The sequence below is a fragment of the Chelmon rostratus genome, chromosome 6 (genome assembly GCF_017976325.1).
Source record: "Chelmon rostratus isolate fCheRos1 chromosome 6, fCheRos1.pri, whole genome shotgun sequence".
NCBI lineage: Eukaryota > Metazoa > Chordata > Actinopteri > Chaetodontiformes > Chaetodontidae > Chelmon > Chelmon rostratus.
Genome location: NC_055663.1, coordinates 12,908,195 through 12,927,007, shown reverse-complemented (window position 1 = coordinate 12,927,007; position 18,813 = coordinate 12,908,195). Strand labels below are relative to the sequence as shown.

Genomic DNA, 18,813 nt, shown 5'->3' with positions numbered 1-18,813 from the left:
TCATCACCTCGCCAGTATCTTAAACAATTCCCCCACCAACACAGCCCCAGGTTTGAAGTAAAAATAGTCCAAATTACAGTCTGTAGCCTTAAATTCAGATTTTGAGAGTTGTTTTTGCCACTTTGTTGGCTCGGTCATATGCACTCTCCACATAATTCAGAAACTTCTGGCAAAAACTGAAGGCAGAATAAGACAAGCAAGATTTTTCCATTAACGTTTTTAAAGCTTAAGAATGGAACAACCTATTTGTTCACTCAGTAAAGTAATGCCTTACTTTGCTCCAGTGCTGTAGGTATTTAATGTGATTACAATAACATTACTGTCTAAGGACTTACTGGACCTCCGACGCTGCACCTGACAACTTAAGACAGTCATCACCCTGTCTATGTAATATATCACACTTTGGCAGAAGTAGTTACGAGCTAGCCATTGTCTGGAACCGTATATTTTCAGCTGCTCAGCTCTCCATTTTATAGTCTGATTAAGATCTCAATTATCCATTTCATTCATAGGTTCAAGGCGCCATTAGCTATCTGTGTGCGCACACTTTTATGATGCGTTAATGCATCTGCCTTATATGAGGGTTTTTTGTTGTTGTTTGTATTGTTTTATTGGCTGTTTGGCTCTGTATGTGTTTTCAATTGATTGAGGTAGTTCACCACACATCCTCCTTCCCTCTCACACACTCGTAAACACACATGCACGCTTGTGTCCTCGACTGACCCGCTCGCTGAGCCTTACAGCAGCATTCCCTTCCGTCTCTCTCTAGGATCTTGGAACAAGTTTTGGCCAGAGTTTGGTTTAGGTTTTGCACCACAACACACTTTTCCAGCAGTTATTCATATCAGTTCACAATATACATGAACTGTTTTTGCAGATCTCCATCACCTTTATCTCGTTTGGCTGTTGTTTGGGATTTTCTGTCATGCACAACATGCATTAAAGGTCCAGCGTGTACGATCAGTCGGCAGAAATGGAACTTGATATTCACTATTATGTTTTTATTCATGTATTGTCATCTAAAAATCAGAATTGTTGCGTTATTGTTACCTCAGAATGAGCTCTTTATATCTGCAGAGGGAGCAGGTCGTCTTCCACAGATTCAACCATGCTGTACCTACATGTTTCTCCCAGAATGGACAAAACAAACAAACTTGCTCTAGAGAGAGCCTTGCCAATTTTTTGCATTATTGGCAGTCACTGGAGGTTCTCCTACATGCTTAGAGGAGAGGGTGAGGCCAGGGGTATTTAGTTGGTTGCAATCTGCAACCTCACCACCAGGTGCCACTGAATCCTACACACTGGTCCTTTAATAGAAGCACTATTTGAAACTGCAGTGTGGAATAGGCATTGGTTCTTTGCAGATAGACACCAAAGCGTCAACAAAAAAAGAGAACAAAAAAAAAAAAAAATGCACAAAGGCCTCTATTCCCTTGGCAGTGTCTGGGAGCCTAGTCCAATAAAAGCTCTTTTATTTTCCCTTTCTTTCTAGCTCATGCTTTGATTGGGTCTGTTAAATGATATGAGTGCGGTGCCAAAACAAACACACAGTGACTTATTCTTTAAACCTCATGTTGCAGGTCGAGCTTTTCACACACATGCAGTGGTACACTACAGTGGCAGCGTCCCCTCCCCTATATTCTCATATTTTCATGGAGCAGAGGGCAGGCGACGCGTAGGTCATCTCTTAAGTCTGATGAATCCCAGAAAGAACATAAAGACACACAAGGGAAACAAGGGCCCAAACAAGTATGATATCAGTGATAGCACTTTTTTAAGGAGATCATTTCTGTTAACCAGATATGGTTGCATCCAAATGACATGATATCTTAATCATGATTGGTGTAATGTATCTTGGAACAGAATTTGTTATGAACCTCGGACAAAGATAATACAGATCAGACTTAATCCTGATGTGTGCTTTCTGAAAAGTCTAGTTTGTGTATTTACAGAGAGGCCTTCATCAAACAGGCTGTGTATGATATCACTGTTTTTCTAATCTGGCAGAATAGTTCTGAGGCTGTGTTGGTGTAACCCAGCATACGCGATTCATCACACTTTTTCTGGGGCAGTTTTCCTCTCCTCAACATTTCACGCTCTCTTCTTTTCATCCTCCCTATGCTCTGTAGCTGTGGCTGTAGCTGTCTTTTAAAGGCCACCTGCCTCATCCAATCACTCGAGGTCACATTAACTGTCAGATACACTCTCAGGTCGAATCCTGGCCACATTAAGATCCATTACATAAATAAAGAAAAGTTGCCTCGGGCTCTGACTTTTAACAGCTCCACACAGATATTTTTGCACTCTGCAGCTCCATCAGGGCTCTTAATTTATGCCTATGTTTTCCATGGCTGTCTGCACCCGGCTTATTGTGTGCCTCTCTGCAGTATTTGTCCCACTGAGATTCATTATCAAAGTCGACAGCCTGAGGTGGGGTGGGTCTCATTTCAGATGTCACTTATGTGTGAAGATGTCATGTGAGTTGGGTCTGGCCACAATCTGAATGCAAGAAGCGTCTCTCATTCGCTGGACAAAATTGCAAATTGAGAGATGTCAGGCATTGAGAAGACGAGTCTCAACCTGGCCTCCGAAGCTCAATTATGAAAGCAGTTTAGTAATTACTTCTGCTGATTTCTATCCCTCTCCTCTAGGGATGGGTATGTGCCGAATCAATCTTTTTGTTTGTTTTTTAACAAGTAACTTGTATTGTAAGTTCTGTCCTCAAAGCTGTTATCACACTGTGAACAGCTGCTGACTGTCGATAGAACATAGAGATATGCTAGTTTTTATATAAAGAAAGACTTTATATAAAGGAAAACAGAAGTTTGTTTGCCATTTTGTTTGGAGTTCTGTTTGTAAGGCTGCTATTCTCTGTGTTCCCGGTTCTACCATTTCCTACATGGGTCTGTTCCATACTGCCGTTGTGATGCACTTTTCTGTCGTCAGAAGTGTTGTATTTTCTTATGAATCATATTCCTGACTTAAAAATTACATTCACTGGCAGTATGCTTAGCATTAAAGCTGTTATTACAGAAAAAAAAATGGGTGTTGATATGTGTTGTCAAGTAATTTCAGTACAATTAGTGCTGCTAAAATAAGTCCTGTGCAATCAGGAAATCAATGCATTTTGCACTCATTAAGGAAAAAAAAGCTAAAATAATCTACCTTAGTCTCCAGTCTTTCTCTCACAGCTTGTCACTTGTGTGTGCATCACTGTGTCTGTGTTTGAGAAAATCATGCTGTCCTGTAAGTAAACTAGGATTAAGCCTGTTCTGATTACTGTTGCATAATGCCTCCAGAAAGAATTTACGCAGGATTTTTTCAGTACGAGATAAGCGAGATTATTTGGGGCCTTGTTAAAGCAAAAGGTGTCAAACCCCTACTCCAGCTTTACTGACCAAAGAAATTGAGTCATCTTTGTAGCTGAGGAGAAAGGCTGTGTTAAAAAGTTGAGAGGGCTGCTGACTGACCCCTCTGTCTGTCCTCTGTCCACCCATCATCCTCAATGTTCTCACTGGAGATTTACTGCGAGCCATGAGCAGCGCAGTGTGCTGCACACACCTCACTTTTCACTCTGTTAGTCTAACTGCTCATGCACACATTGAATCTGTGCAGTTTGGCTGCAGATGTTTGTGTATCCGCTTCCACATCAGCCTTTGCCAACTTAGCTAAACCTAGTGCAACTGTGCCAGCTGAAAGTCTGAACAAAACTGGATCCAAAGTTCTCTGCCGGCCCATAAAATCCCTCTCATGCAGACGGAAGAGAAGGCAGGCTCATGAAACTATAAAATAACTAGTCTTTTACTGCACTCCCTGTCTGTCATAGCCTCTTATCTAGTGCCCTTCTCTCTCTGTGCTGTGATCTTACCCTGCACTGATGCAGACCAAATGGAGGATTGGAAGATGAAAGGAGCGACTGATGAGGAGGAGGGCAGAAAGAAAAAAGATGGGGGGGAAAGCCAAGAAGGGAGGCTGTCTGAAAGAGATGTTTTTTCTCGTCCATGATTGAAAACTGAGACCGGTTGAGCTGTGAATGGGGCAAAAACACACTGATGAAAAAATGCATTGCACCAGGTGTGACGCAATAAAAGTGAAGGGGGTGGTGCCCTCTACTAGTTCAAATACAGTGCACCCACAGTGCCTGCTTTTCCCTTACCCATCTTTTCTGTCACTCTCCTTTGTGAAAGCAGATATAAAAGAAAAATAAGGTAATAATAAAACCTGCTGGAGAGCAGCAACTCCACTGTTGAGTAAGCTCGGTTTTTCGAGGACTCTCCCTGTCAGATAGCTTTAAACCCATGCCGTGTCAGTCTGAGAAATCCAGAACATCTCAAGAGACCACTATAAAGCTTTAACAAATTTACTGATCCTGTCATCTGCCTGCGTCATATACAGATGATGGACCTGAATGCCGCTCATCGGGGGCTGATTGTCAAGAGTCTGAGCACAGTCTCCCCCCACCTCACTTCCTCCCCCTAGTTGAGCCTCTGCCATCCCTTTCTGTCAGCACATGTTGCAGCGCATCTGTTGGACCCTCCCAAGCGGCCTTGTTCATGGCCAGTGTGGGAACTGGGTCACAGAGCAGAGTCCAGCTCGGCACTAGTCCCTCAGTCCGTGCTGCCAGGACCTGTAAACACAGAACCTGTCTAGAACCAGGAAAAATACAGACGGTACATATTGTGTTAGAGTGATGGTGCAGAGAGGGATGAAGGGTATGAAGAGGAGTTGATGAAGGAGAGGATGAGAAAGGACCAGGAAACATGAGGTAATAGAGATGGAAAAGAGGAAACGGATGAATTAATGTGTTTTGACCTCAACTCCTCCAAACTCATGTTGTTCTACAGAGTGTCGATGTTCTCACAGTTGTGTCCATTTGTGCTAGAGACATCAGTTCCTTCGATGCCTGTTGTCAGTTAGCTTCGGTTAACGTCTGGTGCTGTTGGACAGTATCTCTTGATGTGTAATTTGTACACACAAAGCAGATGCTTGAACAGTCTGTAGGGTAAACCTCAGAGATTCAGGGTGTGAATTGTGCTGGAAACAAACTGCTGGCCCGTGGCCTGAGTAACTCAGTTGTCCTATTTCTCTCTCTGCACAAGAATGTTGTTTCTGGTAAGTGAGGGGTTGTTAAGATTCCTGTGATTCACAGTGAGATGGGAGGGTAAAAATCATATGAAAAGACACAAACAAGATGTTTTATGAGCAATGTTTAGTATAAGCGGGATGTACGTAAGCAGTCAAGGGTTTAGAGGTCTAACAGTGTATCCTGTTTCAAAGGAGTAGTGGTCTGCTTTATGTCCTTGTGGCATCATGGCCTGGAGATAAAGGGCCAGAGATAGGGGAATCCTTAGCTTTGAATCCGTCAGTGGGTGTGTGCGTGTTTGTAACTCAGCATTTCTGAGCAGTACGGAGGAGGGTACCCCCAGTGGTGTTTTCTTTAGTCTTTGTGGGTAGAGCCCGGGATCGCTGGCAGCGTGAGTTAGAGGGACCAGATGTTTTAGATGCGTTTCAATGTGACTCACTGTCAGCACAGACCTGGTGCAGCCCTGCCTCATCAGTCCCAGGACTACAGTGCTCATCATCCACCAATTTCAACCTCAGCAGCATCCTGACGGAGACAGAAATTCTTACACAAATTGTTAGAGGATATCAGAATAAGCAGAATTTGACTAACAGAGCTAGATTAGTCTTAAGATCAGTCTGATTTTTTTTCTCTTGCACATGCACCACAATAATGGAGTGAAATGCAGGTTGAGCTTTTTCAATCCACATGCAGTGGTACACTACAGTGGCAGCATCTCCTCACTTGTATATTCTCATGTTCTCATGACTCGCAGCTCAGTTCTTCAATCAGATGAATCCCAGAAAGAACACAAAGATACTCAAGGGAAACAAGGGCCCAATCAAGTATATCAGTGAAAGCACTTATTCAAGGAGATAATTCATGTTGGCCAGATGTGGTTGCATCCACATGACATATGGTGTCTTTATCATTAATGTCACATGAGAGTGACTTTTTTCTGTGTGATTTCTTTTTTCTTTTCTTTTTTTGGCCTGCACACACACCACAAAAATGGAGCGAAATGGATGCAGAGTAGTGTGTTTGGAAAAAGGCAGCATGACTAGCAGTGGGGGAGCAATAAAACTTGTTTTTCGTGAGAATGATAGCAAAACAGCTTACATAACTGACGCTGTAACTAAAGGTGTTTTTGTAAAATTCACCAATGCAAAAAACTGAAAATGGCAATAAAATATGTGATTTTCAGAGCACACGTTATCTGGACATTAACGCAACTACTAAATATTTATGCCTGAGAAAGGACAAGACAGATGGTTGAGATAGATGCTGCCTCTGAGTCCTCTGAGTGGTTTGTTTTGTTTCCTCTTTCACCAATGCTGACGTGTGTATGGGCGGTGAAAGTGATTGTATCTGACAGATGTGATGTCTCTATGAGTTAAAGACTCCAGTGTGCTACAAGCTGATGTAAGATGACAGATGTCTTTCATGGCAGATCTGAGACTCTGAGACTCTGAGAAAGGTGCTAAGTGCACTTGAGTTTGGGACCCTTTAAGCCCTTAATGGTTGGGTGTACTGTTTTTAAAGGCAGGTCGTTGGTTTTCTGGACATAGTTTCCAATGCATTTTAATTTGTTTTGGATATTTAAAGGGGAGTGCCAGAGAAAACAAAAACAGACTAAGATGTCCCACATTTGTGTCAGAAAACGGTATTTGATTTGAGAAACGTGTTGGCTTTCATCAATGTGCATCACTATACGAAATGGCTTGTTAAGATGGGTATTTTGTGCGGTGTGATATTTTGTTAGTTGAGTTTTACAACCTGTGTATATCATCTCCTTTGGCTCCAATGAATGAAACAGGATAATTGGAAACACGATAAAGTCATCATCTTAAATCATGAAATTTACAGACATTGTAAAAATGCCTTCATCAATTAGGCAGGCCAAGTTTGGATTTACGCTAGAGAACAGAGAAAGCCTTCAGTGGAATGTTCTTTCTTTTCATTTTTAAGGGGCCTGACTCTTAATTACGGCTGTTATTTTTGTCATCAGTCCCCCTTTGATTTGCTGGTTCTGGATCAGAATTCAAGTCAAGCTGGTTTTGTCATAAAAACCTTTTTGAGCTCTGTCTGAATCTGACTGCCGGTCTGCTGGTGGGAGTTGTGGAGCAAAGGATGCAAGGCAGGGTTTGATTGGATGCATGTGTTGAGCTGTGGTGTAGAAACATTGTCCGGGTGTGGGTGGAGATGGGAAGCAGTGCGCCAGGTTATAAGGTCAGGGGTCTTGGAAGAAATAATGATTTATAATAAGGATGTATTTTTGAAGACAGGAGATGTCAGTAATGTACATTAATATCACTTGTAAAAAGTCTGAACATGTAACTGCAAGTAAGTGAGAGAATTCACAAGTCATAGAGGAACAAAGCTTAACATGATTTGGCTTCCATTTCAACTTCTGACATTTTTTGTTTGTATCACCAGCCCACTGTTGTCTATTCAATCATATTATGAGCTGATTCCCAGCTGAAATCAGTCCTCCGACTCAGTGGTAAAATGAAATGCATATGTAACTTAAAGTTAATGACTGCAGTGAGACATATTTAGGCCAGTGTGTTCATTTTCCATTTTCCCGGTCTACACTAAACAAGCACTCAGAGCACCGCTGTGTCTATGAGTGTCTTTACAGCCAAGTTGCAGCCAGCCCCCGGCCCCCCAACACACTCACACACTCACACTCCCTCCACCCCACCTACCCACCCGGAGATAGTGTTTCTGCTTGGACATCTGTCCAGGGTTGGCAGTTGCAGATGTTGTTGACGGCTGTGAAGTTGAGAGGAAGTTCCAGCCACTCCAAAGTCCAAATGTTTCTTTTTTCATTTCCCTGTTTTGGTTAGTTTTTTTTTTTTTTTTATTTAATTTTTTTCAGATCTGAAAGAAGAGGAGGTATCCCTTTGGGAATGATAGGAACCAGATTTGTGGGCTCTCTTTTCTTAGAGCACAGAAAACCCTGTCTTATGTGTATGGATTTTTTTGTTTCCTTTAAAAGGAGGATCTTGTGTTTTGGGGGGATTCCAGTATACTTTGATTACCGCAAAGGTGAAGCAAAATCTTTAAAAACATCCTCAGACACATATGCACACATGCACTGTAAGCGGGTGACTCACAGCATCGTTCGATGCACAGCTGAGTTTAACTGAGACCTCCTGTGAGCCTGGGAATTGATGCCAGCCTGCACCGAGTACTAAATGTGCACCGTGGAAGCCGATTTTCTGATTGATGCATTACCAAGGATAGAGATGGAAATTCAGAGGCATTCTTGTATTTCAGAACAACCCATATGTTTTTAAAGCCCTCTTTATTCAAGTTTAACTAGCTTCATATGAAGTGAAAGGAGAGAAAGTACATTTTAAAATCCTCAGACAAGCACAGATGAGTGCTGGGTAACAAAGCCTTGTTTATCCAGTTGGTTATTGTCTTTCAGTCTTGGAATCATGAATGTTTTTTGCATTAAGCTGCTGTTGTTGTTCATTTTTGTGTCTTTCCTCTCCCTTTGCTGTGTTTCCTTAGCGTCCTGGATCCATTACTGAAAGCATTACAGCATCAGAAAGAGATTTATTTTTTTCTTTCCCCCCTTTCTGAAGGCCATGGCAGCTAGCAAAGCCTGCAGAGAATTTAAGATGCTCTTGATTGTTTGGTGCTCTTTCCTCCAGTCCTGTGCTGCAGTATCATACCTCTTAATTCTGCTTGTCTGCTCTGCCCTTTGGACCTCCAGCATGGGGGTGGCCAGCCAGCGAGCACTGATAATTCAAAGGTCCCAATCCCTTAAACTTTGAGGTCAACAGTAACTAATACACTTAAGACGGCCCCTGTTTCTGACAAATTGAGCTCAATACATCAAATCTAATATATTGGGCTGTATTTTAAGTGAGTCATTCCACCTCTTTGTTGGAAACTGCAATCAAGGCAAAACTGCCAAGTTTTCACAGTGTCAGGGGACTCATCTGCTCCAAGAAACCCCCCTAAAACACTTCTTACCTTCTTGTATAGTGTAAAAGTTTCTACTAACAATCTTGATTTGCTGATGTAGCCAAATCTACAAGCAGAATTATTTTCTACCTCATAATGCCTTTCCTTGATACAATTTTGTCATTATTTTTGTTTTTGCATCATTGCAAACCAGCTTAATGATGATTATGTCCTATTAGCTGAATGAGAGGTAATTATTATCGGTGCTCACTGAATCACGGTGCTCAGTCGTGTTTTATATGAACTTCCAACCTTGCAGTAATCAAAACAATAATTTATGCTTATAGGGAAGCTAGTATTACACAGCGAGACTGAAATGTATCCTCTCAGTACACTTTCTGGGCATCTTCCGTGAGCTGGATATACATCTCTCGAGTGTAGATTCAGCTTTTGATTGTTTTCGACTGAGTCATACAGAGGATTTGTTCTGACGAAGCGAGTCGTGGGACAGGATGTGGACCCGAGAAGTTCCTGTGTAATCGCTGCAGAGATCTCACACACCGTTCCAACTCTGTAAATGCTTTTGTGAGCCTCTGTGTGCTGCTCCTCACAGCTGAGAATGCAAACTGCTCTCAAATGGAGGTTGAGAATCTAATTGAGTTAGACAAGGGTTTACGATCTCAAGTATCAGCCATGGCGACTCTTGAACGCTGGTAATTATACACTTAGATACACTAGTTGGACAGTACAGACACATCATGCTGGAATTTACACACATATACGTACACATACGTTCAACCGCAGGCAGATGGACACTTGGCAGAAGCTGCGTTTGATTCCCAATAAGAGAACAGTGTGATAAAGTGTGGGGATAAGGATGGATTTCTATAGATGTCTGCCATGAAGAAACACTTAAACAGCTGGCTGTATGTTTGTTTTCTCAGTGTTCTCATTGAGCTGATTGATTGAGAATTGCTGGCATGGATTTAATCTCTATGGGATGTCGCTTAATTCAACTATGTATATGTGCCTTACAGGGATAGTATAGAAAAAGTAGTAGACATTTTGGGAAATCCTCTCATCCACTGGTGCCTGCAGACAGTAAGCTTAACTTCCAGAGCCAAGCTAGACTTCTTCTGTCTGCTCTCAGACTGTTTGCTAAGCTAAGCTAACTTGCTGCTGACCTCACCTTCATATTTAGCGCACAAGTGAAAGAGTAGTATCGATCTTTTCTTCTAATTCTCTGCAGGTAAACGAATAAGCAATAAGATCACAAATAACCAACATATCAAGCTGTTCCTGTAACTGTCTGATTAGTGTTTACACCAGCCCTCCAGGCTAGTGCTCTAATTGATCAGGAATGCTTTATGGGTCATCAAACACTGTGATTCATTTGACCCAGCTCTAACAGCCTTCTAGTATATTAAGAGACTGGCTCACTCAGCCTCGATCCATGTCTGTTCTCGAAGCGTCCCAGTTGTCGGCTGATCGGGTGAGTCAGGCAGACTTCTTACACTAATAGCTTCCATCGGGCCAGCCGGGCCTGGCACATTGTGGTGATGATGCGGCAGATTTTGTGGTGAAACTGGCACGGTCTCTTAGATGACAAGGCAAGCCGGTGGGTAGTGGGGGGTTGGGGGGGACTGTCACTAACACAATCTTCAAAGCAAAGGTTGGACTCTGGGTTGGGAGGCAGTGTGGGACTCAGGGATTGGAAGGGTTAGGGGGCAACAAACATCATCTGTAATTGAGGTTTGTGAGGTTTGGGTTTTTCTGCAGGCTTGCATATTCTCCTTGAATTTTTTAATGTCTGCTGAGTGTGTCCCAGCCAGTCCCAGCACCAAGTGCAGCTGAAGGAAGGCTGAGCTGGAGACCTCACATAACATTGCAGAGAAAGCACACAAAGACAGCATGCATGTGAAACCTGCGAGAGAGGAGACAGTGAAAGAAGCCTGTGTTCAGTCCAAGGCCACATAAATCAGACCATACTGTGACTTTATTCAAGAATGCATTATATTTCAAAGCAGTAACGCCCCCTGCAGAAGCTTATTGTTGGAAAGCACTGGGCCAGGTCTCCGACCTGTGATTAAAACAAACATGCACAAGCACAAAGCTGAGTGAATGTTTCCCTCCATTCATCTTTCTCTCTGTGTCTGTGTTGACAGGATGATTGTATGTTAATTTGTATGTCTGTTGTCACATCGGAGTTATGTTACCCAAATTAACAGCAGTGCTCTGCTAATCCCAGAGCATTTTTGTGACCTCGCACAAGTGTATACACACACACGCTATCCTCTTTGTGTTTGTACTTACAGTCTATAGGAATAGCCTCAATAAACTATAGGAATACCTACATAACACTCCAGCTGCACTGCACTGCTCTGTAATTAGTACGTAGAAACTGCAGAGCTCTAATGTCTCATGGCTGTCTTTCACTGTCGGAGATTAGGATCCCCCTTTGATGTCTCCCTCTATATTCTCTGCCAATTTTCTTTTATTTCCTCGTCTAAATGTGCCTCAACTGCAATGAGCCAAAAAAAAAAAAAAAGAATCCTGACTAGCATATCATGTTATGGAGGAAAGGAAAACAAAACTTGTAAAAATATAATTGAATTGAATGGACCATAAAGTTCCTCTCCCACTCGATGTATAAACAGAGGGCGGGATCAGAAGCAGTGAGAACAGCAGGACTGAAATGTTTATTTACGTCACTCAGATACCACTGCACGACTCTTTCCTTGCCGCAGAGTTCCTTGGTGTGTTTGTGTGACACCGAGCTTGTACACACTGATGGCTGTAATCAATAAAAGAACATAAACACATCAGATAGGACATAAATGAGGCTTTCTGCTATTTGTTTTTATTTGGTTCTTGTTTCCAGTGGTGAGTACTGTAGATCACTGCTGAGCCAGCCAGACTGTTGCTTTTTAAACTCAGCTGGATGGAGCTGATGAGGAGTGTTTCATTCAGATCTATGACAGTTTTATGTGATTGACTGGCTGATGATAATATTGAGAATAAACTGAAAATGTCAGTTGTGGTTAAATATTCTGTCCTGTCCCTCCTCGTCTGCCCCAGGTGCTGCGTGGGGCTCAGCTCATAGCGGTGGCGTCAGCTGATGGCGGGGCCACAGCAGTAGAGGGCTCCCCCCTTCCCCCTGACATCCAAGTGCAGTACGTCCAACTAGCCCCCGTCGCAGATCACACAGCCGCTGTACAGGTAAAACAACACACACACACACACAAGCACAAACTCCTCCAAGTTCTTGTACACGTGTACACAAACACAGATTGTTTTTAACTGGTTAGCTTTCAAAGTGCTGGAGAATGTGGTTGTCGGCTGAGGTGAAACACACTGTAATGCTAATCGAAATCAGTCCTGCTACACATGTGTTTGTGTTTTAACCAGTCTATAATAAGAAACTGTGGTCCCCACCTCTTTTCCTCAATCTGATGTACAGATCAGTGATCACTCCTTCAGTGATGCCATTAATCTGTGCTGTATACTGTATATATAGTACTTGTCAGGAGATATAAGTTGCAGGATTTTGCCTATTTTCGTCCTCTGACATGTAGAAGTAACTGATAAACTGAAATCTGCAGTCAGTGCTTTTGTTTCTAATCAGGACAGTCTCCTTTTTCAAAATGTATTCTATACAAAGACAATCTATATATGTAAAATCAACCAGAATAGGTGCTAAAAAGTAAGACCGGTTCATTTTGTAGGTGTCTTCTGTCAATTTTACTTAAATAAGGGAGTCTTCTGGATAATTTCATGATGCTGTAGGGTTATTTTATAGCCTGTCAGCGATACATATTTGAGTTTTCAAACCATACAGCCATCCAGTTGGAACAGTGAATCATTGTGCTTGTGTCAAAACCCCACAACACTTTTTTTTGTTCGTAAAAAAAAAAAGTGCTGCAGTGTATGTTAGGAATACATGTGGCCATCTTAATCTTGTCTAATCGTGACACAGAATTGGTGATGAAGTAAAAAAATACATCCTCTCTTAGGCTGAAAATACATGCTCTTTTAAAGGAGTAACTCACGGTTAATTTTATTTATACTGAATCATTTAGCAACATCCATCTAAACCAGAGCTAATCCTTTTTGTCATTTCTTATATGTATTTGCCAATTTTAGGAATCCATAGATGTCTTCTTCCCTTGTGCAATTTTTCTTTGTTGTTCTTTGTTTTCTTTTTCTTCTTTTGAGAAATGAGATGCTGACTTGCAGCCAAACTTTCTGGTTGTCGGGGCTGACATCTGCCTTCTTTTTTTTTTTACCATAATGGCTTGATCAGCTTCATAATGATGCAGACTATATCCTGTAATATTTCATTCATAATTACTGTAATGTTGAAATAGAAGTATGAGTGTAATTTCTGCAATTTAGCTAAACTACTTGCAGGTACAATGGGCCTGCTTTTCCCCATTGTCATAATCTTGCTTAAATAAAATGCACCTAGCTTTCAGTCATTATGACGGCTGTTTGGACAAACAGTAATTTAACGTAATAAAATGGAGTGGATGGAGTGTTATAAAGAGAAGAGTAGTAATTAGTAGATATGCCTAAAATCCCTTGATGATTAAACCTGTTGAGAAACAGCTACATGTGGAATCAGGATGGTGCGCAGGCAGACGGCACAGTGGCCTTTGAAGTGGTCAGTTTAACCCTGCGAGGAATATACGTAAAAGAACAGCACTTTTCCATTTTCTCTCTGCTTTTTGTTTTCTCCAGATTTGTTGAACTGTTACTGCTTCTTTCCTTCAACTCTGATACTAAAATGGGTACCGTCTAGTCCTGGTGTGAGTCAAGTCTTTGTGATGTTGTTTTAGTATAAACAGAGAGAACTTCAAATGATTTATGGCTGTGTAAAATACCAGTCCTATCCTGATATGGATCTCCCTGCAGACTTTGCAGCATGATTGATCATATTCACCTCCCTGCAACATGTGCGGAGAGCAAATGTGATGACCAGCCTTGAGACGTGGCTTTCTGAGTTAAATCTTCGCCCTCTCAGTTAGACCCAGTCTCGGCTGTCCTTTTATTCTCTGTAGTTGTCTCTGTAATTGGTTTGTTGCCCCCATGAGCAAAGAGGTGATTAAAGCATCCTGTATTGATTAATTTTGTTGGGTGTTGATCACACATGATTGCCACCCTATGCGCTGTTCTCCAAGGTCTGTGCTCCATGTTGCTTGGCACAGCGAACGGTCAAACTATTTGTTTACTCAAGCGATTTGTTTGAATGGATTTTTTTTTGCTCTAAAAAGAGCAAATTTTTTCCTAATGTTTCACTGCACACAGATCTCGACAGAAATCAACAAAGGTGCAGAGGTCTGATCGGCCATCAGCTTTCTGTTAATTGGAGTTTGGGTTCAGAGAGGGTGCACTGACAGAATGAAACTGCTTGTTAACAATGTGTCTATTGATCAAACAATATTCAAGCTAATCAAAAGCAGATTTTCTGTAAATTTCAGTCCCAAAACAATGTAAGGTGTTAATGTGCCAAGAAAAGGACTTAACAACCCACTTAGATCTATCCAACCATTAATCAATGACAGGACAAAATATATAATGCAAACTATTAAAACACAAGGAAGGAAAGAAAGCAGAAGATTCAGGGTGGGATTGATAAATTGCAACTACAACTAAAAACTGAAGCTGTATCATAATCACTGAGCCGAGTAGCCTGCGTGGGAGCATAGATACTTGGCTTGGCCTGTCAGGGTGGTACAGGCCAGGTTATTATCACAGTTGGGTTTTGATGTCCTAGAGTGTAAACATTGCTGACTTTCAGTTCAAAGTTCAGAGGAAGGTTAGCACTTTTCTTTTTCCACCTTCTGAAAAGTGTTGAATCGAGAGAATTGCTCTCATCTGTTTCCAGACATATGGTAGCATTTATATAAGTTCTTGAAAAATTACTTGGGCTTTTTGTATTTATTTATCTCTGCATTTTTCCTCTCTCTTTATTTAATTGTTTCCATTACACAAACTAGTGAAGTACGTGGGCAACACATAGCAATATTTTTGGATTCCAGGGGGCCATTTCTGCAAGTTGGTGATGGTAATAGTTTTACAGTATGGCCCACCTCCAGCTCAGGTCGCCAACAGGCTGGTTTAAGCACACAATTCATCTAAATTTCAGTTCCTGATACTTATAATTCAAAGCAGTGCACCTTTATCCATCAGTATTTCCAAATGGAGAGTGAGGCTATGACAGTTCAACATGTCCAGTGTTTCAAATGCTCAGTGAAAAACATGGAGCCACATGAGTTTATCTTGTCCTCTTAACCGCCGCTGGTCACAGTGTGTCTGCCTCATGTGCTATTACGTTGTGCGTGCTGCAGCTGCACTCCATTCAATACTGTTGTCTAGTGACAGCATGCTGGGCTGGAGGGAGGATTAAATGCTGCAGGTGTGTTTGAGGGAACCTTTGGCGTGCATTCGAGGAAGGAGTGAGTCACTCTTCATGGTCATCATCCAGGACTGAGTCATGAACCTCTCATCTTTTTAAGGGGTTTTTAGCCACACAATACCTCACTCTGTCTGACACCGACCATGGAGACAGTCAGAGAGCATTAAAATATAAATGGCTCATCTCTTGTCAAGTCTGTCCCCACCTGTCACTCTGTTTCTTTTCTTCTTTTCTCGGTCCTTTCTTCTCTCTGATATATCTCTTCTCTAATCTCTCTTGCCATTCCTCTGCTCTTTCTGTCTTTGGTCCATTCACTACAATGCTACAATATGGCTTCATCTCCACAGGATACACACAGTGACAGTGTTTTTGAAATCACACTGGTTAACTCAAGCAGGATGCTCCATAATTATCAAATGTTTGACATGCAAGATCTTGCTGTTTTCCCATTCGTCACCCCTCCCCTCTCGGCTCTTTCATGTGTTCCAGGCTGCAGAGCTGGCCCCGGCCCTGCAGATGGACATGGAGGTGAAAGAGGCCATCCAGGGTGCCATCAAGGGAGAGAACGGCGAGGTGGTCCAGATCGTCACCTGACGAGTCTCAGTGGAACATCAGAGGTCAACAAACGCATATAGTCTGACAAGCAATCAAGTCAGAAAGCCTTTTTTAACAAATACTGAAGGTCACTGATGAAACACAGGGAAGAAGCATTTTTCTGTTTTGGGTTTTTTTTTCTTTGCCTGCAAACAGCTCAATTCATTGCCAACCAGATGTCGCAATGTGGAAATGTTCACAGAGAACTTGAAAAGACAATGATACTCCAAAATCAACTGTGGTCCTATTGGTGTTTTCATCACCAGAAGGACCTGGCCCACCTCAGAATACACACTGGGATTAGTGTCTATCCCGGAGGATGCTGCTTATGCAGACCATCACCCTGCCACTTCATCAGCACATATGGTTGTTTTCATCAACTTTGGAAAATAGTGGAGTTATTTGGACTTAATCCGCTTGGCTAACCCCGAAAACCCCCATGAGGTTGTTTAAAACCCCTGAATCCCACCTCAAACAACCAGTACCGTGCTCCTGTTCTCGTCGTCTCTTGTCACAGTGGACTGCCGTGGAAAGTAGATTTAGCTGAGGACAGCTACTCTTGGTTGTGATTAATTAGGTTTCCTGTCACTCTCCGTAATTCGGTCTGCGCTACGTCTCCCTCCTTTACTTCGCTCAGCTTGTTTTCATATTGCTTTAGCCGCACAGCCTTGTTTATTTGTTTGATTTATCTATTTGTAACAAGCTGAAATTTTGGGGGAGCTTTAATTTTGAAGGTAAAGACCATGAAATAGAAGAGATGGTGCCAGTGGTAGACAGTACAAGTGGTTTGTAGACTACCAAGGAAACCCTGAAGTTGTTTATTTCCCCTAGGTTTTTTTTTCTGTGAAAGATACATTCATGAGAATAAAACATGTTTGTGGTTGCCATAAAAATGTGTTTTTATTTTGGTTTCTTCCATGGTCATCAAACTGGCTTCAAAGATTTCCAAAACATGACTGCTTTCATCCACTCCAAATCGACAGTTGAAGAGAGCGTAAAATGATAGTTTGGTTTTGAGGTCTTGTTTCAAGTTAAGCTGATTTATTTACTATTTTTGAAGTAAATATGTATCTTGTCAACTTCAGTAACCATAGGATTCGGCTACTGTACTGTCAGCAATCCTGACAAGATGAACAGAAAAAATGAGCTTTGACTTAGCCTCAACAAGGTTTTTGTCAAAAGACTGTAATTAATATGTTGGCCTCATTATAACAGTTTCTGAACTTTAATTACATTTCTTCAGAATCCACTTTGTCCCCACTCCATGGTTCTGTTTTTCTGTCAGTAAGGACAGAGAATGTGTTGTGTTGGAGTGTTGCTCTGTTAATGATGAATATCTCTGCAGTCAGCAATAAAAGAGATAAGCTAGACACTCTGAGGCTGTGTGTTGGTTTGGGGAAGTTTCCCATGCTCAGTGTGATGTAATAGTGTATTTTGGAGTGTAGGAAAGAACCAGGCGACAAAATGAACTTGATAAAACAACATCCATGGTCTTGGCTGCTTCCTCTTGTTTCCTTTCAGTCTGTTGTTGCTGTCTCTGACCCCCTTTCCACCGCCTCTTCATCTTGTCCATTCCCCTCATTGACTCTCCTACTTATTCCTCTTCTCCCACTCAATTTGTGTTCTCCCCTTTCTCCTTTGGAAGCTGTGTTCAAGTCCATTTACTCCTCCTTTAAATGATCCACTAAGATGGGCTAATATTTAATGGGATAGACTGGTGGATCCATCCCTTCTGAAATAATTGTGGTGTTGCTGAGTTCAAATGTTGGCTTGGACAACAGTGTCTCCCCCCCAGTGAACCCTCCATTAAATCTAGAGCTTGGAAGGGAACAGACCCTGCTCGTAAGCCTTTTTCTCTTCACTTTTACAACCCTGGGCTCCATCCAGGAGCTGGAGTGGTTACCATAGCGACGGCCCCTCTCTCAGCCTGCCCCTAAGATAACCTGCTGAAAACAGAAATGAATGATAGATGGTGAGATGAGATTGTTTGGAAGCAGAATGCATGTCTGTGTAGAGGGAGAGGAGTGATGGACAGAGACCAGGCGGTCCTTCTCTCAGCAGCTCTGTGTTCTCCTGCGATGATGGCGGCTCTGCTGGCATCTGCTACAACATGCAAGTACCAACCTCTGCTGCTCGCCCCTGGCTTTTACTTTGGCTGCGTATCTGCTTCTCCTGCTCAAACTTTTAACAAGGCCGGAGGCGTTATCTGAGGATGTGTAAAGATGAGTGAGCATATTTGTTGGAGCGAAAATGTCCAAACACGATGTGTCTCCAGGATCATAAATCAGCAACTGTTAATCTTGGGGAAACAAAGCTCCCCACAGCCAGAATTTCTCTGTCTCGCGCCAGCGGACAGATTACACCAGAACAGCAATGTCACAGTTTATTCACTGTTTTATTTTTTATTTCTCGCTTGCTGAATATTCCAGAAGATCACAAACAACAAACACAGAATGTTATATTTTGTAGAAATTAAATTATCGGGCTTCTGGATGTTTATATGTGTGGCTCTGTTCTTGAATTACAGAGCAGCTTAGTCAATACTTTAACTGCCCTTTAATTTGCTCAGATGAAAGATGACAACCTGCTAAATAAATATTTCTTAAACGTCCAATATTTTTTGAAAGTATTTCTTTGTATGTGACTTGATATATCATTCTGCTCTCCTTCTCCTTCCCACAGTTCTCGTAAAACAAGTGTACTATTTTTTTTAGATCAGTAAATATCTAAATATCAGCAGTACAAGTAGTATAACAGATGGTAAAGTAGAGCGATCCAGGAAGTTCTGCAAGAATGTAAGGGAGATGAAATCCACTGG

At 42.0% G+C, this 18,813-nt stretch overlaps 1 protein-coding gene across 2 annotated transcripts in view; it reads left to right on the top strand.

The window, feature by feature from the left end:
- LOC121607779 (BTG3 associated nuclear protein) overlaps positions 1-18,578 on the top strand; it is a 38,660-nt gene extending 20,082 nt beyond the window's left edge. For both annotated transcript variants that reach the window (XM_041938727.1, XM_041938726.1), the window contains exons 12-13: positions 12,062-12,202; positions 15,891-18,578. In XM_041938727.1, the coding sequence (XP_041794661.1) occupies positions 12,062-12,202; positions 15,891-15,995 (246 nt within the window). In that variant the 3' untranslated portion in view covers positions 15,996-18,578. The remainder of the gene's footprint in view (positions 1-12,061; positions 12,203-15,890) is intronic.
- The last annotated feature ends 235 nt before the right edge of the window (positions 18,579-18,813 follow it).